Source organism: Microtus oregoni, unplaced genomic scaffold (genome assembly GCF_018167655.1).
Source record: "Microtus oregoni isolate MIOR12 unplaced genomic scaffold, Mior012 000012F_ref0000307, whole genome shotgun sequence".
NCBI classification, from domain to species: Eukaryota; Metazoa; Chordata; class Mammalia; order Rodentia; family Cricetidae; genus Microtus; species Microtus oregoni.
In genome coordinates, this window is record NW_024543071.1 from 50,098,721 (window position 1) to 50,111,530 (window position 12,810).

At 42.5% G+C, this 12,810-nt stretch overlaps 1 protein-coding gene across 3 annotated transcripts in view; it reads left to right on the forward strand.

Moving 5' to 3' along the window:
- Window positions 1–12,810, forward strand: part of Rtn3 (reticulon 3) — a 67,761-nt gene that overhangs the window by 34,244 nt on the left and 20,707 nt on the right. Inside the window, exon 3 of one of the 3 annotated variants that reach the window (XM_041661247.1) lies at window positions 7,125–9,071. The exons of 1 other annotated variant lie outside the window; for it this stretch is intronic. In XM_041661247.1, the coding sequence (XP_041517181.1) occupies window positions 7,125–9,071 (1,947 nt within the window). The remainder of the gene's footprint in view (window positions 1–7,124; window positions 9,072–12,810) is intronic. One more of the 3 variants, XM_041661246.1, reaches the window with a different exon arrangement.

Consider the following 12,810-nt stretch of genomic DNA (forward strand, 5'->3'; position numbering starts at 1 on the left):
CTTTCTGTTTGTTCAGCATATCCTTTATAGTACGATTTGATCTTTCTATAACTGCCTGACCTGTAGGATTATTTGGTATACCTGTAATGTGTTTTATATTATAATAATCAAAAAAGCGTTTCATTTTCTTAGATACATATGCTGGACCATTATCTGTCTTTATTTGCGCAGGTATACCCATGATGGCCATAACTTCCAATAAATGTGTGATTACTGAATCAGCCTTTTCTGAGCTCAGGGCAGTAGCCCATTGAAAACCTGAATACGTGTCTATGGTGTGGTGTACATATTTTAATTTGCCAAATTCTGCAAAGTGGAACACATCCATCTGCCAGATTTCATTCCTTTGGGTGCCCTTTGGATTAGCCCCTGCAGGCAGTGGCGTTTGGTTATAGAAAGAACAAGTAGGGCATTTCTTGACAATCTCCTTAGCTTGTTGCCATGTAATTGAAAACTCTTTCTTCAAACCTTTGCTATTAACATGATGTTTTTTATGAAATTCAGAGGCTTGTAGCACACTACCAATCAATAATTGATCAATTTCTGCATTACCTTGTGCTAGAGGACCTGGCAGACCTGTATGGGATCGGATGTGTGTTATGTACATAGGGCAAAGCCTGTTCCTGATCAAATCTTGAACCTGGAGGAACAATGAGGTTAGTTCAGTATCATTAGGTATAAATTCAGCAGTTTCAATATGTAAAATAACTCTTTCTGCGTATTGTGAATCTGTAACTATATTAATAGGTTCTTTAAAATCCCTTAGCACCATAAGAATGGCATATAATTCCGCCTTCTGGACAGAAGTATACGGACTTTGTTCCACCTTATCCAAGTCTTCTGATTTGTAACCTGCCTTCCCTGATTTATTGGCATCAGTATAGAATGTACGGGCTCCAGTTATTGGAGCATCACGGACGATTCGAGGAAGAATCCAAGAAGTTCTCTTTATGAAGTTAAGCCGCTTGCTTTTTGGATAGTTGTTATTAATGTCTCCCAAAAAATTAGCACAAGCTCTTTGCCATGGTTCATTATCTTCCCATAATTTCTTTAGTTCATCAGCAGTGAAAGGCACTATAATTTCTGCTGGGTCTATGCCTGCTAGTTGACGAAGTCTCAGCTTGCCTTTTATAATTAACTCAGAGACTTTTTCCACATAAGTTTTCAGTTTCTTACTTGGTTTATGTGGTAAAAAGATCCATTCCAAAATAATATCATCTCTCTGCATTAAAATTCCTGTAGGAGAAATTTTTGATGGTAGTATGACGAGAATACAATCGAGCTCTGGATTCACCCTGTCCACATGTGCCTGTTGTAATTTTTCCTCAATCATTGTCAGTTCCTTTTCTGCTTCAGCTGTTAATTCTCTGGGACTGTTTAAATCCTTATCACCATCCAAGGTTTTGTTCAAATGAATTATTAGATCAGGTGTTATTCCAATAGCTGGTCGTAGACTGGAAATGTCTCCTAACAGTCTTTGAAAGTCATTAAGAGTCCGTAGGCGATCTCTCCTAATTTGTGCTTTTTGTGTCTTAATTTTTTGCAAACCTATTTTATAACCTAAATAATTAACAGAATCTCCCTTCTGAATCTTTTCAGGAGCTATTTGCAATCCCCATTTAGGTAAAAGTATCTTTATTTCTTCAAACAGTCTGTTCAAGGTATCCATGTTTGAATCGGATAACAAGATGTCGTCCATGTAATGGTATACTATAGATTTGGGAAATTTCTTGCGTATTATTTGCAATGGTTGGTTCACAAAATATTGGCACAGGGAGGGGCTATTTAACATACCCTGGGGGAGAACGGTCCAGTGGTACCTCCTCGAAGGTTGAGAATTGTTGTAAGTAGGCACTGTGAAGGCAAATTTTTCTCTATCTTCTTTTTGCAAAGGTATAGTGAAAAAACAATCCTTTAAATCAATAACTATGAGAGGCCATCCTTTTGGTAATAAAGAGGGCAAAGGAATTCCAGATTGCAGAGGGCCCATAGGTTGAATAACCTTGTTGATGGCCCTGAGATCTGTCACCATTCTCCATTTACCTGATTTTTTCTTAACCACAAATACAGGAGAATTCCAAGGGCTGGTAGATTCTTCTATATGTCCAGCATCTAATTGTTCTTGTACCAGCTGTTCTAAAGCCTGTAACTTTTCCTCAGCTAAAGGCCATTGCTTTGTCCATATTGGTTTCTCAGTCAACCATTTTAGAGGCAAGGCTGTTGGTATCTCTGAAGGGACATCAATTGCTTGTTCTTTTACAGCCCGAATGGCCGGTTTTCTCAGTTTGTAATATCTTTTAATATTATTCTCAGAAATATAGGCTCTAGATTTAGCAGGAATGTTAATTTCAGTATTCCATTGTTGTAATAGGTCACGACCCCATAAATTCATTGCGATATTGGCTACATATGGCTTTAATTTTCCTATTTGTCCCTCTGGCCCTATACATTCCACCCATCTCGTGCTCTGCCTTACTCGAGATAGGGTTCCAATTCCCAGGAGCTGAACATTTACATTCTGAAGAGGCCAATACGGATGCCAAGATTCTGGGGTAATGATACTTACATCAGCACCTGTGTCCAGCAGGCCAGTAATAAAAATGCCATTTACACACACTCTCAGTTTAGGTCTTTGATCATTTATAGAAGTTTGCCAAAACACACGTAACTTATCTTTCTGATCATTATTGCTTGTAACAGTAGGCATGGGGCTTCCTAATTGTCCTGATGAGGTACGTTCTCTGCAGAAACTGGATATGACTGAACCATGTTTGCCATGGGGGCCTGTGAGGCCCCCCCTCTCACGTTTCCCGGATGTATCAGGTTGCCTTGTCTATCTCTTGTAGACCTGCATTCATTCGTCCAATGTCTGCCCTTTCCACATCTTCTACATAAACCTGAAGGCTGAGTCCTCCTATTTCTGTTATTTCTAGAAGATGCATTATTATTATTATTTCTGAAAGATGCATTATTATTATTATTATTATTTCTGAAAATCCGTTGTCTACAATTCCTTTTAATATGACCCATTTTTCCACAATTAAAACATTTGGTATTCTGGTGTCTCCTTTTACCATTGGAAATTGCTTCTTCTACCCATGCTTCAGTGTCATAATCAAATGTATCAACATTGAGTGTATGCAAGACCCATTCTTCCAACGGTGCTGATCTGAGCTTTAAAGGACCCAAAATCCTTTTGCATTCCACATTTGCATTTTCATAAGCCAAAGACTCAATCATTATACGTCTTGCTTCTGGGTCAGATATCCCTATTTGTACAGCCTTAGTTAATCTTTGTAAAAAGTCACTAAAGGGTTCTCTCTGACCCTGTTTAACTCTGACAAATGATTCCATTCTCTGTCCTGGGTCTTGTACCCTGTCCCAAGCCCTTAAGGCTGCTGTAGTACACATGGAGAGTGTGTTTTCATCCAAATTAGCTTGTTCCTGAGGATCGGAAAAGAGCCCTTCACCTAGAATTTGATCTAGGGAAATGTCAATTCCCTTCGCTTTTTCCTGCTGTTCTAAGAGTCTTGCCTCTTGCCTGAATAAGCATTTCCATTTCAATTGCGGTCCACTCTCGAGTACCGCAGAGCTCAGCTGGAGCCAGTCTGAGGGGGTTGCTCTGCTTGTTGTGGCCCAAGATCTTAGCATCTCTTTAACAAAAGAGGCTTGCATCCCAAAAGTCATGACAGCCTGTTTTATTTCCTTGAGATCATTCATACGGACAGGCTCCCATGTATCCTCCTTGATGACCCTAGGGTTTTTGGAACCAATCACCTTCTCTGTTGTTATTACTGGAAAGGCAGGTAGAGCTGTAGGTAGAGCTTTGTGGAAATTGTCCCGGAGAGACTTACCCACAGATGTAGTTAAAATTTGCCTTTCTACCCTTTGCTCTTCCTCATCAGAATTTAGAAATTCCTCAATCTTTTCAATTCTATTCACCATTGCCTTCTGCAATGTCTGAATCTCCTGTCCAGAATTATGTTCCAAAGCCTTCATTGAGGATTCTAAAGTATGAAGTTTGTCCGTTAGAGATAACATCTCATCTTTGGACATAATTTTTATGGCATAAACCGTGCCTTCTTGTATTGACAATCTTTCCGTCAATCTGTCATAAGCTTTAGACAAAATCCGATTGTCACATTCAGCAGTTTTGATTCTCTCAGTTAATGTTTCATTTCCTACAGAAAGGGACTGAATCTTATGGTCCAGATCAGCTGTTCCCTCTTCCATAGTAATGAATTTCTCCTTAACATCAGCCTGAAGAACTTCAACCTGATTCTTGAGAAGATTGTTGTCATTCTCAATTGTTTTTAAGCGTTCAATCTCTACCTTAAGAATCCTGGATTCGTCTCGTAAAGACTTTATCATATTTCTATTATCAAACCATTTGGTGCCAATGAAAACTACGAATCCCAGAAGGATCCATATATGTGGGGTGATAGACACCTCTTGTAAAATCTCCCACATGGTACAATTAAAAAAATCATTAAATTCTTGAACAGTAATGTGTTCAGACATTTTATTTATAAAAGAAAATTTTTTTACCTGCAATGATCGGTCCCTGCCAGTGGTGGTCTCTGTGTTTTTGGAGCCTGTCTTAGAACTAGCTCTTGTAGACCAGGCTGGCCTTGAACTCACAGAGATCCGCCTGTCTCTGCCTCCCAAGTGCTGGGATTGAAGGCGTGCACTACCAAGGCCTGGCAGGCCTCAAATTCACAGAGATCTGCCTGCCTCTGCTTCCCAAGTGCTGGGATTAAAGGCGTGCACTACCAAGGCCTGGCAGGCCTCAAATTCACAGAGATCTGCCTGCCTCTGCTTCCCAAGTGCTGGGATTAAAGGCGTGCTCTACCACTGCCTGGCCGGCCTCAAACTTGTGATCCTCCTGCCTCTGCCTCCTTCAGCAAATCCTACCGGCGTGGGCCACCACAACCGGCCAAGTCACTTTGTAACAGACCAAATCTGACACTGTGGCAGCTTTTGTTGCAAAACCGCAAGTACTTGAGCTTCTGCTAATTCAGGCAGTGGGGTTCCACTGCAAAACTTAGCCAAGGCAGGCAGAATGGGCCTGTGTCGCCGAGTGTGTCTCGGACTTGGCACTGGGGCCGGAGTCACGAACTGAAAAACAGCACTCCCGGGTGCTGTGTTAGCTAGCGGGCTACCCGCTTGAGTCGGGGGCAAAATAGCCCCACGTTGGGCGCCAAAATGTAGCAGCGTAAACGAATGCAGACAGAGTGTAAAAAAATATATATAGCTTTAATGTAGAAATAGACTTACAGAACCACCGTTCCCGCGGAGACCAGGAAAGCAGAAGCGAGCAGCTCGGAGCTTGCTCGCCAAATTTATAGGCAGACATTAGCCCGAGGCGAACACGCCCCTTAAGGGGCGGGACTTATCCCTACATACCAATCAGTCTTTTTTTAAAAAAAAAAAAAGAATTATTTATTTATTTATTAAGCATACAATGTACCGCTGGCAAGGAAGGCACCAGGTCTCATTACAGATGTTGTGAGCCACCATATGGTTGCTGGGAATTGAACTCGGGACCTCTGGAAGATCAGCCAGTGCTCTTACCCTCTGAGCCATCTCTCCAGCCCCCTCAATCAGTCTTTTTCAAGTAAGAATTAAGATTTATTTTTGGCTCATGAGTTCAGAGTATTTACTAGGTCAGGAAACAAAGAACAGGGCGCTGGAACTCAGGTACTTTTATTGTGTGAGTCCCTAGAGTAGGCGTGGGCAGATCTTCATCTCAGTTAACATCACTGAAACATGCTCACAGTCATTGAGTGATTCTAAATTTTGTCAAAGTGACAGCAAAGATATACCATCCCAAGTCCACTCTTGTCTGACAACCAAATGTATCAATATAAGCGCACACCTGGCCCAGTGTTAGGCTGTGTCCATCTCCATAAATCCCCGCAGCCTTGACGGTTCCAACAGTGTTCAAAAGTCCAAGTCCAGAGTCTCCTCAGAAGTTCAAGGCATCTTACCATTATACTCTGTTGAATTTTTAGTTAAAATGACTAGTCAGATAAGAGATTTGGGAGCAGGCCCGCCTTTTCAACACTCTTCAGAACATCAGGCAGTTTGTATCCCTTTCTTAAAGGATGGGATGGAATGCTTTTAGTCTGATTTTCAGGCTCAGGAAAGATCTGCCGCCTCTCTAGATCAAAACCTTGAGCCAAGCTGCTTCCTTTTCCTTCTCAGTTTGTGAGGACTGTAATGGGATCTCTAGAGCCAATGTGTTCTCATTGTTCAGCTTACAAAGGAAGGTATAACAGCATATAATAACACCAGGCTGTTTTGTGTAGTTTATGTTGCTCCTGTCAAATAACCCTTCGCCCACCAAGAAAAAAGGAACGAAGGAAGGAAGGAAAAACTTCCCAGACCTCCCAGAACCATCACCCCCTTATACAGGGGGTGGAAAATGTAGAAAATTCGAAAGTATTTGTCAGCTGGACGGTGGTGGCTCATGCCTTTAATCCCAGACAGGTGGATCTTTGTAAATTTGAGGCCAGCCTGATCTGTAGAGCTAGTTCCAGTACAGCCAAGATTATGCATAGAGACCCTGTCTCAAAAAAAAAAAAAAAGGAAAGAACGAAAGAAAAGAAAAAGAAAGTATTTGTCCTGAGAATGTTTTCTCATTTATTTTTGTAGCATGATACTGGCTTTTATTTTACTGTTGGCAGTTTAATGCATGTTTTGTAGGATAACCATTGATTTTTTTTGTTATGTGTTTGTGTGTGTATGCATGTTTATGTACATACAATTTGTGTGCGTGCGTTTGTGTAATTTAGAAATAAAAAGCATGCTGCTTGGCCTGACTAGCTAATGTGTACTTGCATCTGGCAAAAATATTTTTCTTTCGAATTCTGGTCATAGCGGAGTTGGGCTCTCTTGGCTCTGATGAGCCACTTTCAGAAATTATAACTTCTTTCTTTCATTTTCTGAAATACATAACCTTGACCTTACAACACTGCTTGGAGAAAAAAGAGAAACATTAGGCAGCCAATTTATTCTAGCCAAAAAAGGAAAAGACCCCTTGGTTCTTCTAGGTATGAAAAAGCTAGATGTGTCTCACGGGACCCATAAGGACAGAGTAGACACTCCAGTTTCTCTTACAGCCGGCGGTCCTTGCAACCACCCTTCTATTCCAGACAGTTTCCCAGAGCAGCCTGCTTTTCTCTCAAAAGAAACTGGTCCAGCAGAAGAGTGGATAGTTAAAAACAAAGAACCCAAGAACCCGAACAAGGTTCCAAGTGGAGAGGACAGACGTGCACTGGATCTTGGGCAGTGTAAGGCAGAACACGTTTCTACACATTCCCTGTCCCCGTCTGAACTTTTAGGAGCCAGTGTAGAAAAAGATTCTCCGGAGTCACCATTTGAAGTAATTATTGACAAAGCAACTTTTGACAGAGAATTTAGAGATTTGTATAAGGAAAGCACAAATGATTTGGGTGGATGGACAGCACACAGTGGTAGAGAATCCCCTGCAGACTTGTTGGAAATGAATGACAAAGTGTTTCCCCTGAGAAATAAAGAGGCAGGACGCTACCCAGCCTCTGCACTGCTCAGTACACAGTTTTCACACACCACAGCAGCATTGCAAGAGGTGTCTCGATGTGTGAATGATATGCATAACTTCACTAATGAAATCCTGACTTGGGACTTGGTTCCTCAAGCTAAACAACAGGCTGATAAATCATCTTCTTGCACCACAAGAAGTACAGGACCAGACAGGAGTGAACATCGCTCAGAGATTCCAGTTATAAACCTTAAAGCAAGCACTCACCAGAAAATGCCTGAATGTTCTCTTAACGGGAACACTCCCATCACCAAATCCACAGGTGACTGGGCAGAAGCATCTCTCTCTCCAGAAAGCACGGTGGCTGGAAAACCTGTCAAAGACTACCTCAGCTCCACAAAAGAAGCCAGCAGCAGAGGTGTGCCAGGAAGTTCCCAGCCGCTTCCAGAGTCGCCTGTCTCTGTGCCTGAGAAATGGGTCCCAGGCTCTGGAACAGCTACAGTAGAAGTAGCTTTACCTGATCTGAGGGATGCCTGGCCTAACTCCGTCACAGAGGTTGATAGTTCTGGGGAGTCCGAAGACACAGTAATAGAGGACCTCTCAGCAGATCCCTCATTTGAGACCAATAAAGTTCTGCCTGGAAAACCTGCCTCCCTTCCAGGCACTGCTGCGAAAACAAGTGGGAGGGGTATCAAAGAAACTCCCAGTTGTGAAACTGTGAGTGAGGTGTGTGGAAACTCGGAAGACCCAAGCAGTGAGGCTGAACTTCGGGGAAAGAATCTGGAAGGTGAGGGGGTGTGTTCACAAGTATCTAATACTCTGAATGAAGTTGCACCTAAAAAGCCCGCTGAAACTGTCAACCCCAAAGTTCCTTCAGCAGCACCTCCGAATGTTCTTAGCGAGACAGGGTTCCTACCAATGACAACAGCTTCTGCCAACTTTGAGTCTTTGCTTGGAAAATATGTTGAAGATACAGATGGTTCCTCCCCAGAGGACTTGCTGGCTGCCTTCACAGCAACCAAGGAGAACGGAATAGTGGATAAAGATCACCACAGCTTGGAAACAGTGTTAAAGAAGACAGCAGACTTTAAAAACACTTTACCTGTGGAACTCTTGCATGAAAGTGAGCTAGGTGGTTCTGAAACCAAAGACATTAAAAACAAATATAGTGAACGCAGCAAAGAAACAAATGGAGGTGAGCTTGGTGTGTGCTGTCCTCCAGGTGCCTCCATAGTGACTCCCGACCTAGAGCAGGAGCAGCTCACCATCAGAGCCATCAAAGAATTAGGGGAAAGACAGACTGAGCAGGTGGAGGCTGAAGAAGCAACTCCTAGAGGAAAGCTCAAGCAAGCCTTTGCTCCACAACCTTGGCCACAGAGGTCATCTGATATCCTAGAACATACAGATATCAAGGCTGGATCTGATCTTGGGATTTCCAAAAAGCCCATTCTCATCAAAGACACTAGAGTAGATCCTATTTCCAGCCTTAGCAAGACTGAAACGGTTAACAACCATGTCCTAGCAAGACTTCTGACTGACTTCTCAGGTAACCATTTACACCAGAAATTCTGCATGTGATTAATTCTGTGGTTGCCATTCTGCTGTATGTCCTGTATGTGAAAGGAGATTTCCCGCACACACACACTTAGTGATCACTGAGCTTGTTTTCTCTGTTCTGGTATTTCACAAGCCACAGACTACTTGGTAACACTAACCTCCTGAGATTTTTGTTTGTTTGGTTTTTTTGTTTTGTTTTGTTTTCGAGACAGGGTTTCTCTGTAGCTTTGGTGCCTGTCCTGGAACTCTTTTGGACCAGGCTGGCAACAGAGATCCGCCTGCCTCTGCCTCCCAAGTTCTGGGATTAAAGGCATGTGCCACCACCACCCAGGCTAACCTCCTGAGTTTTTAAATTTTCTGTTCTGTCTCAAGGTCTGTCTTTCTTTATACGTGGCCTAAATGTGGCTACTGTCTTTAAAAAGATGACCACATTCTTATGTATTTATTGGTTTTTTGTTTGTGGGTTTGTTTTGAGGCAGGGTTACCCAGACTGGCCTGGAGCTGACTATATAGCCAAGGCTACTGAGCTCTGCAGTCCTCCTGCTTCAGCCTCTCAGTTCTGGGATTACAGGCCCAGTCTGTATCTTAGTTATTTTCAAAGTTTAGTTTTTTAAAATCTCCATTGATGAGCACTTGGGTTTTGGTTTTTTTTTTTTCTTAATAGGGAACTTGTAAATTTTAATTAGTTATCAAAGATAAAAGAATTCCTGCAGGGAAACTCAGTAAATGTAACTTTTAATTAATTTACTATATTCCACAGAGGGTTTATGCTCTAAAAGTAGGTGACCATTATTGTAGTTTTCTTTTGGAGTAATAAGAGAAACTCATTAACTCTTACACTTCGGACCTACTGAATAGCTTCAATAACAGAACATTTGACAGTACCAGAAGCCCTTCTTATCAGCAGTTTATTTGAAATGATCTCCTTTTTAGCAGTTGGCTTCCAGTATTGGTTTTGAATGCTGTTTGTCTCACAAAGTGTATTACTTTTTATTGCTACAAGAAGACAGATGACCAAGGCGAGTTATAAAAGAAAGCTTTTTTTTTTTTTTTTCAAGACAGGGTTTCTCTATAGTTTTTGGTTCCTGTCCTGGAACTAGCTCTTGTAGACTAGGCTGGCCTCGAACTCACAGAGATCCTCCTGCCTCTGCCTCCCGAGTGCTGGGATTAAAGCCATGTGCCACCACCGCCCAGCTAAAAGAAAGCTTTTAAGAAGGACTTGCTTACAGTTTCAGAAAGTGTAAAGCCAACTGGGGTGTCATGGGCTTTTGAAACTTAAAAGCCCACCCTTAGTGACACATGTCTGCCAGCAAAGCCAGATCTATTACTGTTTACCAAACAAAACAACAAAACAGTTCTACCAACTAGGCCAAGCATTCAAGTATATGAGCCTTTGGGAGCCATACTTTTTCAAACCACCACAGAAAGTTTGGCGGGGGGGAGTTATTTTAAAGCTCCACACACAGTCAGCATTGCTTATACTTGTAATTCTAGCTCTCAGAATGCTGAAGCAGACATATTGCCTTGAACTCAAGGTTAGCCTAGACTACATATTAATACCCTATTTCCAGCCGGGCGGTGGTGGCGCTCTCCTTTAATCCCAGCATTCAGAAGGCAGAGGCAGATGGATCTCTGTGAGTTTGAGGTCAGCCTGGTCTACAAGAGCTAGTTTCAGGATAGGATCCAAAGCTACAGAGAAACCCTGTCTTGAAAAACAAAACAGAAAAGACCCTATTTCCAAAAACAAAGCCATTCATAAAAAATGGCACATTTAGCCGGGCGGTGGTGGCGCACGCCTTTAATCCCAGCACTTGGGAGGCAGAGGCAGGCGGATCTCTGTGAGTTCGAGACCAGCCTGGTCTACAACTAGTTCCAGGACAGGCTCCAAAACCAGAGAGAAACCCTGTCTCGAAAAAGAAAAAAAGAAAAAAAAATGGCACATTTGATACCCAAGCTTTTTACCATTACTGCAAAGTCAGTATTAGCTGCTAGACTTCCATAGTTTTTAAACTCTTGATGCTTGATCCTTGTTTTCAAATGAAGTTATACTTAAACTTATAGCAAAAGTTAAGATTTTGGTCAGGCATGATGGTACACACCTATAATCCTCACACCTGGGAGGTAGAAGCAGGTGTTCAGTCATCCTTGTTTACATAGTGAGTTTGAGGTCAGCCTAGTTCTGGACAGTGTGGGGGTGGGGGGCAGGGAGAGAGTGGTATTTTTTTTAAATATTTATTTATTATGTATACAATATTCTGTCTGTGTGTATGTCTGCAGGCCAGAAGAGGGCACCAGACCTCATTACAGGTGGTTGTGAGCCACCATGTGGTTGCCGGGAATTGAACTCAGGACCTTTGGAAGAGCAGGCAATGCTCTTAACCACTGAGCCATCTCTCTAGCCCGAGAGTGGTATTTTAAATAAACTTTTATGCCTAATTTTCCCATGAATGTATTTTCTTATTAAAGACCATGAGTAGCCAGGCAGTGGCGGCACATGCCTTTAATCCCAGCACTCCAGAGGCAGAAGCAGGCAGAGTTCTGTGAGTTCCAGGACAGCCAAAGCTACACAAAGAAACCCTGTCTCCAAAACAAAACAAAATAAGGCAGACTGCTGGACAGATGCTTAATCTTAAATTGTAATCTTTAAAATCAAGAATTATTTAGCCCTACAATAGTATTTTAAAGATTAAATGTGAAAATATAGTAGCGTAGTGCATTGTCGAGTATATAGTTAATAGGTGTAGTACAGGACTGGTACACACCTTCTTTTCCCCCCTAGACAGGGTTTCTCTGTGACTTTGGAGCCTGTCCTGGAACTAGCTCTGTAGACCAGGCTGGTCTCGAACTCACAGAGATCCGCCTGCCTCTGCCTCCCGAGTGCTGGGATTAAAGGTGTGCGCCACCACCACCTGGCTGGTACACACCTCTAATACTAGCCCTCCACAGGCAGAGAAAGGCAGATCTCTGTGAATTCCAAGCCAGCCTGGTCTACATGGTGAATTCCATGACAGCCAGAGACCCTTTCTCAAAAAAAAAAAAAAAAAATTAAGAAAGAAAACAAATAAATAAACCCTAATTGTGTGTGTGTATGTGTTATTTTATATTTGTGGGTGTTTGTATATATATCTGTATACCACATGCATGCCTGGTGCTTGAACCCTGTTTTTTTTTTTTTCAATACATAAAAAAATGTTTTATTTTTTAATAGGCCAAACAGTTTTTTTTATTGTTTTTATTTTTTTTTAATTTATTTATTTATCAAGGATTTCTGCCTCCTCCCCGCAACCGCTTCCCATTTCCCTCCCCCTCCTCCGCTCAAGTCCCCCTCCCTCATCTGCTCGAAGAGCAATCAGGGTTCCCTGACCTGTGGGAAGCCCAAGGACTGCCCACCTCTATTCAGGTCTCATAAGGTGAGCATCCAAACTGCCTAGGCTCCCACAAAGCCAGTACGTGCAGTAGGATCAAAAACCCACTGCGATTGTTCTTGAGTTCTCAGTATTCCTCATTGTCCGCTATGTTCAGCAAGTCCGGATTTATCCCGTGCTTTTTCAGACCCAGGGCAGCTGGCCTTGGTGAGTTCCCGATAGAACATCCCCATTGTCTCAGTGTGTGGGTGCACCCCTCATGGTCCTGAGTTCCTTGCTCGTGTTCCGTCTCCTTCTGCTCCTGATTTGGACCTTGAGATTTCAGTCCGGTGCTCCCATGTGGGTCTCTGTCTCCTTTCATCG